Genomic DNA, 20,562 nt, shown 5'->3' with positions numbered 1-20,562 from the left:
GCCAAGTTTGTTTTCTTTGGAAACTCAGTAAAGAGCCTAAAGCCAACAGATCACAGAACAAAAATAAATATGCAGCCAAATCCACATCCCAACAGAAAGACCTTGTAGATCGCAGTGGTGTTGCCCTAGCATCCCCAACAGCGTAACCCACGATGTGCAAAACTAAAGGCCCGGAACCAGAATTCTGCTTCTGTGCCTTAGCCGTGGGACTTGTGGGGATTTCCAGTCATTCTCAAAATCCTTGAACCTCACAAGGAGGAAGCATAGGCACGAACATGAAGAATGGATAATAGAAACCCACAGATTCTGACTTGACTAGACAATGCGTACCTTTACGTTCAGCAAAGCTTCCAAGCAAAGGGAAAGTTTGCTAGTGTTTGGAAGTTCAAATTTAGGCATCCAAATGCATATCAGAGAACCCAAATAACTGGCCTCATTTTTCAGGGTGCTACTTGCAGCTCCCACTAACGTTGCATTAACGTTTGACACACCTACGCTTTTGAAATTAGGCATTCATGTATCCGTCTAAATATGGACGGTAAGTATCCTCTCTGCCTTGTGGCTTTTTTTTCCTAAATGATCAAATTACTAATATTGTCCTGCATCACTCATTTAGGGTTTAAGTTTGACCTAATTGCAAAGGGTGTGCTTAAACAGCTGTTACAGAGAACTGTCACCATCAGCAGCATGTATGCAGTGAACGTTCAATCCTGCCTCTGGTTTATCAGCACACAGATGCATGCCACCTTGGAGGCAAATTTTTAAATACTGCACCTTTGGATTTTGCAATAGAAAACAGAAGGTTGTTTCCAGCATTGCCACGGCCGGTGTCCCAGGAAGCATTTTTTATCAGTTATACGGAGCATAGGTAAAGCATCTGGTGTCATGCCTGGAGAACACAAACACCCCTCCCAGGTAGGTGGGGGTGCTCAGGTCCCCAGAACAAGTTCTGGGTGAGTTCAGATTTCTGTACAATGTCCAGCTTTTAACTGCTTTGCACCTTGTTTTAGCAAACCATCTAGACTCCTTCTGTAATCAGCAGAGAAGGGCAGATGCATGCAGCAAGCAGATCACTCCTTCCCAAGAACTGCAATTAGGAGTTGCCCTCTAGGGGAACCCATGTCAGAGGTGAAGCCTGCAAAACTAGCTTGGACTGCACAAGTAATATTTAGACAGCAAAAATTACAGCAGGAAAGATCACCTCACCTACCTATTCAGGCAAAGAAAAGAGAACAGAGTTGAAGCCATCAGATCCTCTGCAATAAAGTATCCTCCCACACATACTCCCCTGCAACTACAAAGGGCTGCAAAGCCACTCTAGAGCCGAGGCAGGTTTTTCACTGCACATTTCTGCACAAAGAGACCAGCGCAGCTATTCCGACTGCATATCGAATGAAACCTGCTTTGCTGAGAATTACCGACAGCCCCCACCACCTTGCTCTGCACCTCCTGAAAGATTAAGTCTGAAGCCTGAATTCTGGCACTTGGGAGAGGAGAGGCACAGAAAGCCCAGTCGTGCCAAGACTTGCAGGTGTGAATGGGGCAGAATTTATCTCCCGTAAAGTCTGGAAGCAGAGTGAGCATCCGTTTGCTGACAAAGCTTATGATCAGAAAAATGAAACCTGAATTTCACATGTCAGTCTGACTGACAGCGTTATAACATGGCCTTTGCTGGCTATTCCAGAGCCACCTTTGGAAAAGAAGGGGCCTCTCTGCACCAGTCGGGTCACACAGAAAAGCTTTCAGTGGCACGTCAATGACAACAGACGTTTGTGTAAGTGAGAATATGGCTCAAAATTCATCCATTTACAGTACCTCCTTCTGTACCATATAGTCCTTTAGTACTTCTGCAAAACAAACAGTAAAACTGGTTTAACAGCAGCACCAGCTTTGAGTTTCCCAACGTGCTTTATAAAACTAAAAATCGCCAAAACAAAACAAGCTAGGAAACGGTTTTAACTAAATGCCAAGTACAGCAAGAAGAAAATCAATTCATGGGAGCAAGTAATAGCTTTTTTTTCCCTACTGTCTTTATGCTTAAGACTAAAATAGCCAAGATATATTTAATGCATGGAAGGACTGCAGCTATATATAATGCTTGAAATAGGGGCCTCCAATAGGTCTCATCAGCAGCAATAATTGTTTACCAGACACAAAAATCCTCTAGGTGTTAAACGAACACCAGGGAGTAGCATTCAAGTGACATGGAGAAAAGATTGTCCTAGGGTACCGCAAGCCAGGCGCACAGCTGTGAAATTGCTCTGGCAGACACTGTCACAGCTAATAACGTGATCCTTTCAAACACAGAGAGTCCTCATGGCATTTGTAATTTGTTAAAATTCCCAATCTGTCACTTCTTTCTGAGAACAGAAGGAGAAAACAAGCCTATACTCTGCTTGTCTGTGCATACCTCTGTTCACCAGCACTTTTTACATGTTTTACAGGATTTCTATTAAAACACTGGGCAGGTATTAAAGGGCAAGCAAAGGGAAGAATGATTTCTGTTGCTTGCATGCTTATAGCTATCTAAGGGGCAGTAGCGCAGGCATGCCAGGGAAAACAACATTTGTGAGATTCCAAACCAGCACATTCAGAAATACAGCAATTGCGATTCAGGTGGAAAGATAAACCATTGGCACCATTTAAATGAACTCTGTGTTTCTGAAATGCCAGCTGTAAAAAACTGCTGATATTTAATTTCGTTAGATATACTGCATCTGGTGTTTATGGCTTAGTGCTGTTGCCAGAGAGCCCCAGGAGCTTCGGTCTGGGAGCCAAGCCAGTGTCTACCAACTTAGTTGGACTACTGTGGATACACAAAGATCCAATATTCCTCTGATTTAAAGCTTTCAGGCAGATTTTCAGTGACTTTTGTTTTATTTATAGTTAGCATGTGCCGAGAGAAATAAAACAGTCACTTAATATGCTGCACAACTATGGGTTTATTTCCTCCAGTTTCTCATTTCAGTAGCTTATTTTGAAGCCTGGAGAACTGGAAATCTGTCTATTTCTACCTTAAGCACTCATAGGTGGATAGACACAAAGGAATTCAGTAACGGAATGCCTTTCCGTTAAAAAATAAAAAGCCAATATACAACTTTATTATAAAACTTGGATACTTACACTATTTATACAGATGGCCATCATAACTGTTATAGTCACACACGGCTAAGCGTTTTTCTTTCTGTCACCCCTTATAGCATATATTTATAAGCTTCTGTTATATGAAGCTTTGATTTATCAATGCAGATACCCTGGTGTTCTGATACTTAAAGGGTTTCAGATTATTTTCTGCTTGAAACTGCTCCCTAAAAAACCCTAAAAAAAAAAATCAGAGGAATTCTGTTCATTACATTGACAATAAATGCACGACTCAGCCTGAAGAAAATTAAGCAGGATTAGCAAAACAAAAAGCATATTCCGTCTTCAGGGAGTATTTTAAGCGTCTGAGCGGACACCAAAACACGAAATAAAAATGTGCACAATTTTATTTTGCGGGGACGTGTGGAATGCTCGGCCATCTGCTATAAACGTGAGGCTGCCAAATATCACAGATTCACACCTTGAGTTTGGAAATTGAGTTCACATGGCAAATCCAGGCATTTCTTGTGGTATCTGCATTCCATCAGCCTTTCCTTTACCTGCTACTCAGTTTCACACTTCACTGACTGTTAAGCTGGATTGCTTCACAGTTTTGAAAGTGCAGAGCCCAATTTTACCAAGTTCCATTGACTGCCATAGAGCTGCTCACAGGACACCCGACTGTATGCTTCATAGGTTTTCAGAATGGGGGAACGTAAGAAAATCAGTTTGGGAGATCAGGGCCCCTGCTCAAAGCCACTGGCAACAGGAAAGGAACAACACTGTGCATTCTAGGAAAAATTCCTCCTTCCATTCTGAAAAAGTAATCAAGAGGAAAATCCTTAAAGGCTGAACTTTAACAGGCCACCAGCTTATACTATGAAAAACCCTGCAACTTCCATGAAGATCTTCCTTAATCAAAACCCAACCACGCTTTTAATTCATATACACCTGTTCCTTGGGTGTAATTAACTGAGAATATGGGAATAGTGCACCCCTAATCGGAAGGGTGTGAAATAGATTAGGACCAAGGCAACAACAATAAAACAGGGTTTCAGGCAACTTGATTAGAAATCTTGCACGGATTCATCATCTTGCCACTGTCTATAGCACAACTTTACAGCAAGAGGTGCAAGATGATGCAAAAAGCACTCAAAAATCATTTGTTGAGTCTGGTAGGAAACCTGTTTCTAGCACCTACTGGCAACTGGCAAAATAACAAATACAGATTGCATTTCTTAAACGTTCAGCAACCTACCTAACACTTTTTTTCCACGTTGCCGTAAATGTTAAAGAGAGCTTTAAACCCTTCTAGTACTGTACTTGGTAGTCAGCTAATTAGCAGGCACACAGGCACAGATTTTAGTCATTGAAACTATGGTATACCTCCAGTGCCTTCACAGCTCTGAGCTTTGGGGTCCATGTCTGGCTGGGACACAAGACTGTTGGTATGTCTACTCCATCAAATAGGCCAGCTCACTCAGGCACCATTGTCAGTATGCCTACAATAAGACAGAGCTCAAAGTCAGATACAGTCAGGTCAAAGGAGCTGGACAAATACTCATTTTGCCTTTGCTAGATTATTTCCCTGCAGAGCTGTCCTAGCAGCAAACCTGAGCTAGCTAGCTCAAGGCTAGTCCAGGCAGCCTTGCTGAGCTGTGGTCAGTGCTGTACAGACAGAGCTACATTATCTTTTTTCTTTTGTTATTTTGTAAGGAATATCTTACATTTAATAGCATATCTGCCTTCTTGTGCCCAGGACCTGTTTTAAGTTTTGCATCCCTTTCTGTAGGATTCAACAGAAACTGCATACAGCATTGCACAGGATTAAGCTTCTGTTTTGTCTTATCTGTAGCATCACCTACCTTTTAAGCTTCATTTTCTAGGAGTACTTCCACAGCAAAGCCTGCTGCCTTCCTTGCCTGTTAGGGGACATGCACAGCATCCCTTGAAATTCTGGGATCCTTCCAGAATTCTGGATTCCTCGAGACCCTTCTCCCCTCCAACCTGCGGCAATTATTTAAAAATCACTTCACCTCTTCTGAAGGACCCAAGTTTTTTATGTAGGTCCCTGCTGGCATACATCTGTTTGGGGAAGCTCTTTGAAAAGTATCTGTTGTGAATACTACATCATTCATCAGCACTAAACCAAACGTATTTCTCAGAACTCATGTTTTTCATCTGTCTCTGGGGTTCTCCCAGTGGAATAGGGCAAAATTAAATTTAAACTAGGCTTTAAATTATTTAGTCAGAGATAATTGAGCTTGGAAAGTCATACTAGAGAATGAGCACCCAGGGAAGTAGCTAAATATGATTTTTGGAAGGAGAAGGGAAGGGAGTCGCCACGTCACATTAGGTACATAAAAATCACAAAAGTTCAAAAGTTATCAGCCCTCGTAGGAAAGGGCACAAGTTGCTCTTTTGTTCTGGTCAGGCAGAACATAATTTCCTCCAGGCTTACAAAACGCATCCTTTCTCCTCAGAAGGAGCCAGGCCCTAAGTGTTCTGAAAAATCCTGGTGACAGATTACAGCATTATTAGGGTTCAGGCACAAAGTACCTATACGTTCAAAATAAAACAAGAGCTTTTCTTACTGCCCAGGAAGACTTCCTATAAGGCATAAAAGCTAACTGGAATTAAAAGGCTCTGCTGATATCACCACTACTTTTAACTCAGCTGTGCCACAAACAGGTTTCTTCGAGGAAAGGATATTTTCTAGCTGAGTTTTACCTCGATCTATCATAAAACCAACGCTGTATGATAGCCACTCAAAACAATACCCACTCTGAGGAATTAAATAGCTCCAACAATGTCCACCCTTACTCCACTTCTCCCTCCCTAGTTATCACTGAACACTACGGATCCCCTGAATTTACCCTCATAGAGATGGAAAACAGCCCTGCTCAGGAGGGAAGCAACCGCCTGCTGAAACAACCTTTTGTAACCGTGATTTAAAAAAAAAAAAACAAATTAATAATAATAATAACGAGCCGTGCCCAAACAAACTAGAAAAAACATATCCACCCACACGCCAGCGCCTCCCCCCGCCGAGCGCCGTCCTGAGGCGGCCAACGGACGCGCCGCCGGCCCCACTGCGCCTGCGCGCCGCCCCGTCGCCACAGTAACGGCGGGCCGCGGCGCCGCAGCATGTCGCTGCCCGAGCCCCTGAGGAGGCGGCTCGGCTCCTTTAGCCGCACTGTCTTTATCGACAGCAGCCGCCGCAGCGGCCCGCAGTCCCCGGGCAACAGCGCAGGTAAGGGCGGTGGCGGCTGGCCGGGCGTCGTGCCAGCGACAGACATGGCGGCGGGGGACAGCGCCCGCCGAGGGAACGGTGCCGAGGCGCGCGGGGGAGGGGAGGGGCTTGCCAGGAATAAAGATGGCGGCACCAGCCGACGCCTAGAGGCCGTTGGGGCGGGGCCGCGCGCCCACGGCCGTTACGCGGTGTCTCCGCTCTCCTGAGGGAGGGCCGGCGCGGGCCTGGCGGTCTCTACGTGGTCTCTGGTTTCGCTGTCGATGATGTAGTGTAACTTAATGGGTGTTTTCTGGAGTAAAACAACAGCGGCCGTAATCTTTCCCCCTGCACTTAACGTGCTTCAGTGGCGCAGGGTTAAGACTGGCTTCCCGGGCACTTAAAATATTAAATGCGCAACAGTCTGATTTAAAAGCAGCTCCGCACGACCCTCTGCACCCACCTTTACAGCTCAATAAGCGAGTCGGCATAAAATATGACCGATAAAAGACACCAATACTACACACTGTACACTCCACCTATACGAAATTAAAACGTAGTAATGATTTTATAGAGAACCTTGAGAACAAATAAAAGACGGGAGCTATTGTTTTAAGCCCAATAGTCCTACGCAGAGTTAGGACACCCACCGGACGCTCAGAGCAGAAGGAGACGAACCAAGCAAAAACCCAGACCTTCAACCTTCTTCTTGCAGCTCTTACCAATAAGGACCGATAGCTTCGTCACCTTGCTAGTGAAACCTGCAGGATGATAAAATAAAGCAAAAAGCTATTATTATTTCAAGAGAACCCATTTTGTTTGTGTCGTTAGACCGGTCTATCTATAGTGCTAGCACTTCCTCGTTTAGCCAGATCAATTCCTAATTACAGCTACCAAGCACCACTGAGACGCTTTTCTTAACTCCAGGAATAGCTTCTTATTTTAATCATTTATTTTACCTTTTCTTTCTTGAAAACTCCTACATGAATGTCCAGCCCATTGAAACCAATGGTAAATAGACCATTAACCTCTTTGAGGTCCTGTTTTTGAATCTTAAGTCTACACATACATACTTTAGTGAGTTGCCCTGGTGCCAAGGGGCCACTGGGTTACTGTCTGGCATTTCCACATATTTTTACAATCCCAAAAAGTAAACAGTAGTTCGATTTAGGTGTAGAAAGATGAATTAGACTTGGCTTATATTGCTAAACATTCATCCAAAACACAGTCTTAAAACTTGAGAAGAAGTTACCAGTATGCATGCCTTGTCACTAAGACCTAAAAGTACCCAAAACATTCTCACTGGCTTTTTTTGAATAACATTACATTTTCATCTAATGGGACAGAAACACAGTTGGTTATAATTAGATAGTCTGATTTTTTGAAAGATAAAACAGTGTTTTAGAATTGCATCTCAGTGCCTCTACAATCCATGGTTAGTACCCTAGATCTGGTATTTAGGGATTCATTCATTAGAACAGCTGACAGTTCCTCGGACAAATTTAGGTAGACAGTAAAACTGCTTTGAGGTACCTATAGATTTTCATTCCATGCAGATGTAGGAGAGTGTTGATATTTAAAAATGGGATTATTAAAAATATTGGTTGTCTTGCACCTTCTGTTTCAGTATAGCAAATCCTCGCCCATCAAACCCTACCCTTAAGGTTTGTCCCAGTTCTGTCCCCAAATCCTCCTCCCTTCCCACCTAGCCCAGTAGCTACCATGAACACTTCTGCAACTGGCATAAAGACTTCTGGAACAGACTGTACCAGGCTGCATGTGGTGGAACGGGGAACAGGGATGACAGACTGAGATGGAACAAAGACAGGTATGAGAATGGTTGGAAGATATGACAAGAGATGGCATTATCAGAAGAGAGGTGGTTCTGAAGTCAAAGGTGAACAAAACATGGCTGATAATCTGAGTTTCAATTGAATATCACCATGGTGGCACGCTGGGGCACGGGACTTAGATACAAAACAGCAGGTCCAGAGCAGCAGCTCACAATGAAATCTTTCTAAACTTGCTCAGGTAGTACCAAGTGAAGATTTGTCTGCAAACTGCATTTAGGGAAAACGTGAGAAAAGAGACTGTTGGTAATTGAAGTAAATTGCATGCGACATCGGTTAACTAGACTGTGGCAATAAAACTTAGTCCATTAAAAACAAACAATTCTCTTGGGATGCCCTGGTAAGTTTTTCTTTGTTTGAGTTTAATCTTCTAAATCTATGGCTAAGTCCTAATTTTAGAATTTACAGCCTGCCTAGTGTTATGCAGTTCAATATTTTTTTCTTTGCATTGTGTCAACTTATCCTTTAAAGTCTGGAGAGACGGAAATAAGTTTGAGTTTGATACGTATGACGAACTGTTAGCTCCAAAGAAGTAAAAGAATTACTGTCATCTTGCAGTGTCACTGTGTATTCAAATGTCTATCTTAAATAAAGATTCAAAATGGAGAGTGGGCATTGCAAACCTGCTCTCTAGCAGCAAGTCTGTACCCAGGAGGGTCAGATACAAAACGAGAATAAGCCATAAGTGTATTCATTTAAACTTGGGACATTTTCTTAGAGAACAAAAATAAAATTGGCACTTACTATTTCTACAATGTCAGGATACACTACTACTTGAACAAAGCCTATCAATTTAGTTCAGAGACTGTTGATTAGCTGGTGGCTTATGATTTACTCCACAGTCAAACACTTGATTTGAATTTATAACTAAGGGATCAAAATTCTATATCCTGTGAACTGAAAGTTACATTAGATCCTGGGAAATGGTGTAACCCAAAATAGGGCAGAGTTTTTCCTCTGGGTCTCTGAAAATGCCATTCTTAATATTTAATTTACCTAAGATCAGTGCTAATGCCCTGCCTGAAGCTAAGATGGAGCAGTATCTTTCTGCCACACGTAGTGAAGGTACATCTGGAACAAACTAGAAGTGATAAAGACTTCTTTCTATCTACAGATAATGAAATCATTTCAAGTTTACCACTGCAGATGTCCCTCTATTTCAACGTTTATTTTTTCCCACTGTGGTGGCTCAGCACTGTTGTCATGCTCCAGCTGAAGGTGAGTCCAGAAGGAAAGTAACGGTTGACAGATTTAATACGTTTCTGATTGGACACCTCCTAGTACAGAGGTGGAGCTCATTGGAGTTAGAGCTTAGTAGGCTCGTGCGGGAATTGCTTGAAATTGGAGGTTCTGAGAGCATTTGAAAGCCAATACAACACTGTCAACTTACAGTGGCATTCAGTGTCTTCATTTAACCAAAGACAGCGCATTGTGAAACGGCATGGTAGAAACTTGTACTCTCTTCCTCCCTCTAGTATCCAGTCTTGTCAGATTACTACAAGTTCATTGTGGTCACAGTCATCATCCTAGCCTCTCTGATAGAGGTCATCCGGCTCTACCTAGGATACATGGGCAATCTCCAGGAGAAGGTATGTTACCTTACATCCATATTAATTTGTACAGGAGAACTTGGGGTTGAATATAAATAAAACGGTCTGTCAGTTCCTCTAAGAGATTTAAGGTGAGGAGATGGTTATTTCTGTCAGTTACAGTCTGCATCTTTCATCTCCCTGGCTTTTGCTTCCCTTAACTTTTGTGCATTCCAGAAAGTTTTCCCTCAGAAAGGAGACCTCCTGCCTACCAAAACTGTTTTGTCAGGAAAATAAGTATTGTTAAAAACACTGTATATGGAAACGTTAAACTACCTCACTTCACCATTTCACATTGTGTGCTGGCTTTTGAAAGATAAAAGTGTGGATTTTATCCACAAAGTTTTGTATTATTTTCTACTGCTTCTGCCAGTTTTTAGGTAACTAACTGATGTTTTCCTGTTGTAGGTCCCTGAGCTGGCTGGGTTTTGGCTCCTGAGTCTTCTCCTGCAGTTGCCTATAATTCTCTTCTTGCTGTTCAATGAAGGTCTGAAAATCCAGCCACTGGAACGAGCAGTCAATATCATCTTTGCTCTCTTCCTCACCTTCCAAGTCATTGCAGCTTTTCTCACCCTGAAAAAAATGGTAAACCAACTGGCTACTCACTTCCGCCTCAATGAGTTTGACCGGCTGGAGGAACACCCTGTACCTGATTTTTACAGCCTAGGAAAAGAAGAGAGTGCATTCCCCATGGCTGCTAGGGGCCCGTATTGAGGAGGTTCTCCCAATAAGTGTCGACTGGGGACCTGCAGTGAGGGCCTGAGAAGTTACCTGAGGAATGCCTCATGCTGCTGCAGCTCCATTTCCATTTTTTGAGTCGTTCTTGACCTTTCTATTTCAGAGACATTAAAAAAAAGAAACAGATTTTGCTTAACAGCCAACATAGCCAACCACAAAGATCTGAGCTCCACTCTGCAAGAAAAATGGAAGCCTATTATATAACTAGTCAAGTTGACTGATTTATTTGCAGACTGTTACTGGGTAGAGCACTTACGGAATAGATTTGGTAGTTTTTACATTTTACAAAGCCATGTGCTGTGTTTAAAAAAAATCCAGAACTATTTGCACAGTTTTTTATTTTTAAACAATAAATATTTTTATACACTTTTTTCCTGCTGCTATCAATTTCTCTCTGTCCTTCCAGATATGTTATACATATTTGATCTCTGGTGCCAATCTTAGTGAAAGAAAAAAAAAACCCAACCAACCACCACAGCCAAGAAATCTTGAGGCCCAGCAAGAACGGTAGAGATGCCAATGACGACAGGAAACAACAGAGTTTTAGAGGTGGTCTTTCATATACCTTCAGCTCTGGGAATTCTTTACTAATAAACTAGGAATGGAGTTTTAAAGGTATTCTTGCCCATAACCCACACTCCTGTTCTTTGGCTTAGCTGGAGTTTTAGCTATCAAGTCATTCAAAATGGATGGTGCAGTTTTCTCAAGTGGGGAAGCTTATAGAAGCTCTAATGAAAAGGAAGGAGTGTTACCTTTGCTCTTTGCCAGAACTTTTTTTTTTTAATCCATGAGTGAATGATACAACTCATTCTACTAAATTTCCTTTCTTTTTTTCATTTTGTTGTTGTAACCATATCTTACCAGAGCACATACTCTCTTTTATTTTTAAACAAACTGCTTCCTCTGCCAACAACAGGACTGACTATTGTGCAGAAAAGAGAGAGATTTCTGAGAGAGGGTCTCTAAGAATCTCTTAGCAGTTAATTTAAAACATTTGGAGCCCCTCACTCAATGTCTGCAAGAAACACAGTGAGGTTTAAGCAGAAGTTACGTAATTCGACAAGCACATTTATAGCATTAGGTACTCCTTTTAAAAACATCTTTAACTGATGCAATACGAAAACATTGCACATATTGTCATGTCAACCACAGTTATGCTACAGCAGAGTGCCAAGGCCAGGGCTGATCAACTTCGTGAGAGGTCTGCAGGATCCATTAGAATAACAGATAACAGCGTAATGGGTCCCGACAGGCCGAACAGAAGCATCGAGCACCTTGGAGCCTATTTTCTCCAGTGATCGTTAAATGTGACTCAGAAAACTTAATGCCTCTCTAGCTGTACAGCCTCTTCCTGGTCAAATGTGATGGGACTAACACTGGAGGCTGTCCTTCCTGGCAGAGGATGTAGGATCGACCTCAAGGAACTCACCTCCACCACTAAGAAACTATTCCCATGTGCCCTGGAAATAGAGGCTAATGATGGAGCATGAAAGTTGGAACTGCTAGTTTTCAGTGCCTTCCCATAGTTTGTCCAAAAGAAGAAACAGATTCAGAGAAAGCAGTATCTTTATGTTCCCCTGCTCCACAAGTCTGCCCATGAGTTCATGGACAGGACAAGCATTGCGACAGCTTTGAGGGGGTACTAGGGCAGTTGCCGTCCCTTTGGCTCTGCATGTGGCTTGCCCGTTCCCTTTACGAAAAGCCCGCTGGCAGGTTTTACCGAGGAGGTACACTAAGATGGTACAGAAAGCCTGAGCTCTGAGAGACAGAACGATGTACCTCTACTAATCGAGGCGCTTGCCTTAAGTATAGAATGTAATTCCCTTGGTTTTCTTTCCTGTATCACCTTAAAAAAATTAAGACATGAAACCCTTCCGTAAGATTAAGTATGGGGGGGTGGGGGGTGGTTCTTTAACGCCCAATACCTCAAATTCAACATTCCAGCCAGGCAAAAATCACAAAGCTGAAAAAAGTCAGCCATACACCAACACTGACAACAAGGAGCTGGCCTCCAGGCTTAAGGCCAGGAAACACAGCTCACTTTTTTCAAAAATCAAATTTTAGCTTTTAATGATAAGGAAATCATGGGCTCAGACAATCAAATTACCATGCAGGAAAATTGCCATGAGCCAAAGATATAGGGCACACCTCACTGTGGGACAGAGAGAGAAGGTCGATGAGGTGATAGAGAAAATAGGATTCAGAGAAACACTGTTAGAGAGTTGCCTGGAAATGGTGAAGATGGAAACCAGTCTGGGATGTAAAGCGTCAGCAACGTATTCGATAAACCCAAGATCCATTGCCTCTTCTCAGGTTTCCTAACAGACCTGGTAGCTTTTATGAATTTCATCATCACTACCCTAAACAATTATGAAGAAAGGAGTCACATTCAGTGTCTACAACTGCAAAGAAAATTACAGTAGCACTCGGGAAGACAAACCCACAACCAATGGGGATTTCCACTGAAACTTTCCTTCAGCTACCAAATTTCACAAGAACTGATGCAAATTCAGACAAGCGTAAAACATACTACTCACTTGTAACAGCCAAATTTCAGACGTACAAAAGGAACTTCAGAACAGAAACTTTGGATAAGCATATTTAAAAGAAGAGAATTGAGGGGACTCCATGAGGAGGGGGAAAACTGAAGAAGGTGCTTGTACAAAAAGTTGTAACCAGGAGATAAATGGAGGAAGCTTTTAGCATCAAGAGTAAAGAAATAATGACGACAATGTTATAAAGAGAAAAAAAAAGAAAGAAAGTTTTATTCTTTTTGAATGAAGTTAAGGAGTAATTGTCAGAACAGGCTGGAAGCAATAAAAGATACCGGAGAACTTCAAAGGGGTATAGGCAGAGCTAGGAGTCCTCTCTAAATCCTCTTCTTCCTATTGCTGATCACGGGAATAACATACTTGTCTCGCATTGCAAAGCATCCACGAGTAGAATATTATTATTTAGGATTCAACAAAGCAGGTGCTTGGGGATGGATGGGTTCTGGTGTTTTTTCTCCCCTTTGCATAATACGTACAAACTAAGGTGAAGAGAGGGAAACTGGGCACACGGAAAATTGCAGTGGAAGTTTTTTGACTGAAATCAAGTAACATCTAAACAGTTTTGAACACAAGCTGTCCAGTGGGGGCTTTTTGCCACATTAGGATTTGTGCAGAGAACCACAGAACACATTTTGCAAAAATCTAGGTAGCTATCGACAGCTCTTCCTTCACAAGCAAGGTCTCTGCATGGCAAAAGCCTAGACAGTATCATTAAGAGAAGGGGGGGGAAGCTATGGACAGAAAAATCTCCCTCTCCCCAGGTGTTTGACTTCATCAGGTTTATTGCTAGGAAAGGCCAACAGCTGATGTGAAAGGGAATGTGTATCAACACACATTTCCTTTAATTGGAGAAAAGAAATCAGGAGTGGGCATATGACCTTCAAATGTTACTTTTCAGATTAACAATCCGTTTGAAGGCATTTGTGCCTCCAAGGGCACAGTTGCCCAGTGGTTGATACCTGAGCTCAGCGCCTGTTCCTTGCCAAAAATAAACTTTATTGAAGGACTCTGTTAAACAGTTGCAGCGCTTCCCGGAAGGGAGAAATTAAATTTGGAAGAGGCTTCAATTATGTACCTGACTTGGGCAGATCTGATAAAGGAGGCGTGAGATAAGGGACACATCTGATAAAAACCGGCTGCCGACAAAGGACGGGGGGGGGTGCAGCATTAACCTTTCTCTCCCAACAATTCACTCTTTCACGTAGCTGAAGGAATCATACCCAGAGGCATGGTATCATGCGTTTTACTCTTGCCCTTGTCTCTTCGAAACTAGACTAGATGTAGCATTAATCTTTAAATAGTTAATGAAGCAGGTAGCGTTGGCACCATTACACAAGGCTGATAAGATGGTTCAATAGCAATATTTGATGACTGGGTAAGGCTCCAGAGATCATTTATTTTGAAAAACAAATTTTGCTTCTCCGGGACAAAGATCAGATGGCAGCAATTAAAAAGGACTTTGTTCAGTGCCTCCAATAAAGCAGAGGTAATGAAGAGGTCTTCTGTGGGAGGCAAGCAAAGCGGTATAGCAGGGTCAGCAGGTAAGCCCAAGAAAAATTTAAGCTATAAATAGGTTCAAGAAGTATAACACCAAGGGAAAATGAGTGTGTTGACAGATGCCACTGAAGGAGCTCCCGGATACATGAAGCAGAGGAGTTATTAAAAGGAAATAAGGGCGCTAAGTTACTGGATGGAAATCTTGCAGGGATTCAAAGGAAATGTCTTATCCCACCAAGAAAGCAGCAGCCTTCAGGAAACAGCTCCCCATTCATTAAATATATGTAACTTTTGCAGCAAAGAACACCTTCTACTTCAGACGATCCAGAGCTGGAAAGCAATAGCAAATCGTACTTGGGAAGCATGGGCTTGCCCGAGACACACGAGCACAACAGGGAAGCTGCAGAGGAAAACACAGAGCCGATCCGGCAGGCAGCAGCAGCTCTGAGCATGCAAAGACCCACGGCTTCCCCAGCGAGTTTAGGAAGTGTTAGCGACTTCCTCGAGGGCCGCCTCGAACTTCCCGTGCTAGGGGAGGAGTTCCCGCAGCCTGTGAAAGAGGCTATTGTTGCTCTTGAAGGGATCACAAAGCCCCTTCTTTAGTCACTTTTGCTAGACCCGTGCCATTTCTGAGTCGGAGAGTCAAGCAAAACAGCTGGGACCGCATTTCGTTAGCGGCTTTTCAGTTTGTTCACACCCTGCACTAAGGATATACCGCGAATATTTCCAGTCGCTTGTACAGCTGACTAGTCTTAGAAAGACGTCTTCACTTTGAAATTCAAAGCCTGGAAAACCCAAAGGCCACTGCTTCTTCAAAAAGAGCCTACGTGGTTGGCAGAACATGCATAGAAACACAGTTTAAAAAAAAAAAAACATGCATTTGGCCAAGGATCTTCCAATAGCTGCTCAAAATACTTGAGCAGAATATGAAGAATTTACCCAAGACAAAGCTACGATTTGGGGACAGAATACCTGATTTCTCATCATTGCTTAGTTCAGACTTCAACCAAAAGCCCGAGCCAGAACTGCTTAAAAAGACTGACAGCACTTTGAATTGCAAATTCATGACTGATCAAAGAAGCCTATACATCTGTTTAGGAACCAAATCCAACTTTTGTGGGTTGCTGTTCAGGTAGCAGCACCCTCAAACGGGGGTAAAACTGGTGATGATCCAGGGCACAGAAAACGCAACGGCCGGTGCCAGCCGCCGTAGGCAATGCCTGTTGTGCGGGGGCAGTCTTCTCAACCCTCGTTGAAAGAATTCAAACAATAAAAAAAAAAAATTAAAAAACAAAATCAAAATAGTGGCTGGCACGGGCACGGACGATTGGGCTGCCCTGCGCGTCTGGGAAGGACGGGAAGCTTGGCTGTTGGGCGGACGTCTCCTCAAGCCTGGGAGATGCACGGACGCTTGGTCGAGGCAGCGGCAGTCTTTTAACCAATCGCGCCTCAAGAAATAGCAAGTCTCGAGTGCAAATAGCTACCAAATAACTCGCGCCCTGGAGAGGGGGGAAAAAAAAAAAAAACAAAGAAAACCAATCCCTTACACAATATATACGATCCTGTAATAAGAGTAACAAGCAAGCCAACGCTGGCCCGCTGCCCGCGTGCAGGTGCGGCTAGGTGGGCACGCAGCCGGGTGCAAGCCGTGAGATAAGAGCCGGCTGAACGCAGCCGCCCTGCGCGCGAGGGGATCGGCGCCGAGAGACGTCCCCTGCTCTCTCACCGGCCTCATCAGTAATGGAAATCTCTCTGGGTTGTCAGCTTTGGAGAATATTGCATTTTCCCTCTTCCCCCAGCTGAAGGGAACGTGGCGGCAGCTGCCTAAATCAGGCTCCCGAGATCAACTCCCCGCCGGGCTTTGCACGCGAGCGGCTCTCAGGCTGAGCGAGATCCGGCGACGGCCGCCGATTTCCTAGCCGGGGAGGGGGGGGAAACAAAACCCTAAAAGCTGTGAAAGTAGAATGGACACACAAAAAAAAAAAAAAAAAAGAATTACAAAACCACCGATAAGCAGCAGCGAAAGGATTAGCCAGGCTGGCAGCAGTCAGCAGCGGTGAAACGCGCCACAATAACAACTGGGGCACGGAGCTAGGACAGCCCTGGGACACAAAAGGCTGAAAGGAAGGAAAGCTCGGGATTACTTTGTTCTCGAATATTGAATTTTTTTTTTTCCTCCCCTAGAAGCACCAAGCATGAAATATTACCCTGATAAGCCGAGATCAGGAAAAAAAACGGCCACAGAGAGGTGTTGCCTGCGTGTCCCGCGGCCCCAATGCCACCGTTGCCCTCGTCGCCTCCAGCCCGCGCCGGGACGCGTCTTAGCTGCTGTGAAACTCTGCCACCAAAAGCTGCATCCTCGGCAGGGATCCAAGGAAGGGTTTGTTTGCTTTTTATTTATTTTTTTTTCTTTTTTATTTTTTTTTCCTCCCACCATATTCCGGTTTTGTTAGGCTGCCGAGCGAGAAATGAGATGTGTGGGGTTTTTTTTTAGGGGTGTTTTTTTTTTTTTCTTTTCAGTTTTTCCCTGCAGCACCTTGGGTAAGTACAACGCATTTCCTGCGCTGCTGTGATGCCTACAGAAAATCAACGACTCAAAACGATGTCACCTGGGACCTTTTCTTAACCAAAAAAGTACTCGAGCTGCTACGTTTTTCTTTGGAGGCCCAGAAACTCCAAAACGGCTATTGCACTATTTCAACCCTAATACCCTATTTCCCGTTTTACATTGTCAGACCCCGTTTTCTATTGTCAGCGTATCCAGCACGCAGCTCTTTTTGTAATTCTATGGGAATTAGCCACTTCTCCAGGCACGTGCAGTTCAGCCTCCAGAAACAGTCCCGTGCGGACAGACAGCTCAGCGCGTCGGGCAGGGTGCGCGTGCCGGCACGCCAGAAGCCGTGCTGTGATAAGCACCGCTCTTTAAGCGCCCCTGTAATATACGTCATTAATATACTAACCAGGGGCTCTGTAACACCTGGCTTGTTCCCGGTCTCCCTTCGGTATGGTTCGGATGCGTTAGATGTGCGAAGGGTGCCCTTCAAGGCAGGATCAGCCCCATCCTCGCAGCCGGCTGGGCAAGGACGCTTCGGAAACAGCGCTAGAAAGGGAGACCTCCACCTCGTTGCCAGCAGGCGCGTGGATGCTATCGCTTGCGATATTTTAGGGAAAAAGGTCGCTGGAAATCCGGTCTATTCTGTCGCCTGCCGGCAGAGGGGCAGGCCGGCTTTTTCTCTTGCTAGCCACGCAAGAAATCCTGGCTGCAACACCCGGAGCTCGCACCTTCACCATTAGCGCCCCGACGCCTTGGCGCGTACGGGGGGCCTGTTGGAATAGAAAGTGTTTTCTATCTCCTCTTTTTCTTTCTCCTCTACAGCCGGCAGAAATCGAGAGCGGGCAGACCCAGAATTTAAAGCTCTGCATGGTCCAGCAAACTGAAATACCACCAAAAAGCATTTTCCAGAGCACAGCAATGCACCCTAAGGGATTTAATTGCTAGAAAATGATGAGCATCCGCCACCAAAAAAAAAAAAAAAAATCTGATCACTTTAAATCTTTTCCATCACCTGAGTTAGTCCTGTCTCCAGGGTGCAAAAGACGCTGCGCTATTGCAGGTTGGCCTGCATTATCGTCACTGCTGGTGGCAGGGAGAGGAGGAGAGCGCAAGGAGGTTTGAGGAGCACGTAAAGGAACACGGAGACCCTAGAATAAGGCTGCATGTTGCCCCTGTGATCGTTCAGTTTAACTGCAGGACGCTAAGACCAAAAATCGCACTATGGTTAGCCCCATCTTTACTGCAACATATCTTGGCGTGGGCGGCCCGCTCTCTGGCTCATAATGTCCAAAAAAACCTCCTAAATGGATGTAAGCCGTTGCACTTAACGGCTCAAATGGCATTGAGCCACGTGCAGCTGGTTTTGTGCTCCGCTCCCCGTCTCTACTTCCCCTTCTGCCCGGAAGCGAGCCTGGAGCACCACGTGGCACGAAAAATTGCTGAAAACATGCAAACCCATGAGTACACCGTCCCGCAGGCAAGCGCCACGAAGGCCAACAACTAGGGGGAAAAAAAATGTAAAGCTCAAATACCCAAAGTGACTCAAGCCACAGCTAAGCTGCCTGATTTCAAGGGTCTAGAAAGCACATAGCGGCACCGGTATCGTGATGATCCCAGTTATGAGATGCCACCTCTGCCTCTTCAGAGGCATAAACACAGTTAGGTCACCGGAAGAAACCCATTTTGAACTGAACTGCCCCAGCAGGAGCGTGAGCCCTTCCTTCTGGTTTTAACCATTGCAGCTCCACAAAGCATAAAAGTTAAAAAAAATAAAAATGAAAAATAAAAATAAAAAAGAGGGATAAAACCAATGGACCAAGCCCCAGAATCGGGAGGGCGAGCTGTAATTACCTCTCTGCAACCGTAACTACACGCATTTCGCAGCGCTTGGCAGATGTCACGTGGCGCAATAGGTGCTGGGAAGAATACTTCTTATATTAAGTAACGTATAGCCTAATAATTAAGAGCTAGTCACTTGAGAGTTAAGATGCTCTGGGAACGGACCCAATCTGCAGCCTGCGCTGCTGCCTCCCTCCAGGAAAGCGGGCTGCTCGGGCGGCACGCGTCACCCACGCACGGCGAGCCGCTTCGCGCCGGCCCGCCAGCTCTGCGGGCGCTCGGTCCGGGGCTCGGGTTTGGGGCAAAAACACCTATCCACGCAGACGGGCACCGAGGCGCCGGCCCGTGTCCCAGCGAGCATCGTGTCAGTGCCCAGATCCCTCCCTCGGGCTCACGTGGTCTCATTTGCTGCCTAACGAGAGCATCTGCCCAGACCCTGTGAATCACAGCCTGAGGCAGGAAACTTTCTACCCTTTAAATACACGTTTCTGCCTAACATCAAGGTCCTTCGAAGCTAATCACAGACACGGCGATCGCGGCACACACTGCCACAGTTCAGCGCTAACACTTGCAAGAAGGAGTCCCGCTGCAAAAAAATGACTCATTTTGCCCTGGACCTGGCCACCTCATACAAGCCACGGCACAAAAAAGGCACATTTTGGACCTGTACGCAACACGAGCCCAGCTTCAGTGCATGCTGGCAGGTCATGCTTTGGAGGGAAAGGAGCAGGCTCATTTATTTTTGAAAGCATCCTACATTGTTCCCATCTTGCCTGGATAAAGCCGCGTGCGGCACGGCCAAGCACAGGTTGCTCCTCTCCGGCAGCGGCAGGATTATGGCTCTCTTTCCAAGCGAGGTGCCCCACAGAGGAACCTCCTTGCCTGGGGCTTCCCACTTTGACCGCAAAATTCCCATTCCCTCTCGTGCCTCTTCCCAAACCCATCACTTGGCATGCGCCTGCATCAAAAGGTTTGGGGAACAGTGAGGGGTGGGTTTTTTTCCCCCTCGTTAAGGCAGAGGCAGGTGCTCCTAATCACCAATAAACCTTTTACTGAGGCCAGCTGCTGTCAGCACCTCCCAGCCTCTCCCTGGGCAGCCCAAAAAGCCCAGAGCTCCCCATGCCACCAGCTCCTGGAGGGGTCCCAGCCCCAGCCCCAGCAGCTCTGCCCAAGGGAAGCTTAGCGAGATACATGCCTCATTCTGGCATCCTCTCGCAGCTAGCCCTGAAGGAAGCACCCGGGAAGGACTGAGCCCAAGGCAGAGGGACTAGGGAAGGGATCGACACGCACTTCTTTCCTGTAAAATTCCCGCATGGTCTGAAAAAGTTCCTTTCCCCCAAGAAAACAACAGTATTATTTAACCCCTGCTGCTTTCTTTGACCTCAGCAGGGAAACAAGCCCACTCTGTGCACCTAGGGATCCACTGGTGGTTTCCTTCTCTGTAGGACAGAGAATTACACCCACTTACCAACCTCCTAGAGACACATTTGCATTTAATTCTCCCTGATTTGCAAACCCTGTGCAGGAAACACTCCATAAGAGCTGGTGGCTGCTCATAAGCCAAGGGAAAGACTGTTCAGGCACCAACATCCTGCAAAACCCACTCTTAGCCCCTCACACAGAGACAACATTG

General features: G+C 45.0%; 2 protein-coding genes and 1 long non-coding RNA gene across 3 annotated transcripts in view; 2 read left to right on the top strand and 1 right to left on the bottom strand.

Moving 5' to 3' along the window:
* EHBP1 (EH domain binding protein 1) overlaps positions 1-6,112 on the bottom strand; it is a 283,064-nt gene extending 276,952 nt beyond the window's left edge. The window contains exons 1-3 of the mRNA XM_068940596.1: positions 5,958-6,112; positions 4,947-5,003; positions 4,468-4,583 (exon numbers count right to left, since the gene is read on the bottom strand). The gene's annotated coding sequence lies outside the window, so the exon portion shown is untranslated. The remainder of the gene's footprint in view (positions 1-4,467; positions 4,584-4,946; positions 5,004-5,957) is intronic.
* Positions 6,113-6,137: 25 nt separating this feature from the next.
* TMEM17 (transmembrane protein 17) lies at positions 6,138-10,860 on the top strand. Its single transcript, XM_068940622.1, has 4 exons — positions 6,138-6,334; positions 9,275-9,378; positions 9,636-9,749; positions 10,158-10,860. Exons 1-4 carry the CDS (start codon positions 6,229-6,231, stop codon positions 10,461-10,463), a joined length of 630 nt encoding a protein of 209 aa, XP_068796723.1. The 5' UTR covers positions 6,138-6,228; the 3' UTR covers positions 10,464-10,860.
* A 3,659-nt stretch (positions 10,861-14,519) lies between these two features.
* LOC138066628 (uncharacterized) lies at positions 14,520-18,881 on the top strand. Its single transcript, XR_011139915.1, has 3 exons — positions 14,520-14,580; positions 16,721-16,916; positions 17,913-18,881. It is a non-coding gene; the product is annotated as an uncharacterized lncRNA (long non-coding RNA).
* Positions 18,882-20,562: the final 1,681 nt, after the last annotated feature.

This window comes from Struthio camelus, chromosome 3 (assembly GCF_040807025.1).
Source record: "Struthio camelus isolate bStrCam1 chromosome 3, bStrCam1.hap1, whole genome shotgun sequence".
NCBI lineage: Eukaryota > Metazoa > Chordata > Aves > Struthioniformes > Struthionidae > Struthio > Struthio camelus.
This window is presented reverse-complemented; position numbering and strand designations above follow the sequence as displayed.

Bases quoted from the DNA above. Each gene is read 5' to 3' on its own strand.
- TMEM17 (XM_068940622.1), top strand. From the start codon at position 6,229: ATGTCGCTGCCCGAGCCCCTGAGGAGGCGGCTCGGCTCCTTTAGCCGC. The intron at 6,335-9,274 runs GTAAGGGCGGTG...TTCTATCTACAG, and splicing joins GTCCCCGGGCAACAGCGCAG to ATAATGAAATCATTTCAAGT. The intron at 9,379-9,635 runs GTGAGTCCAGAA...TCCTCCCTCTAG, and splicing joins TTGTCATGCTCCAGCTGAAG to TATCCAGTCTTGTCAGATTA.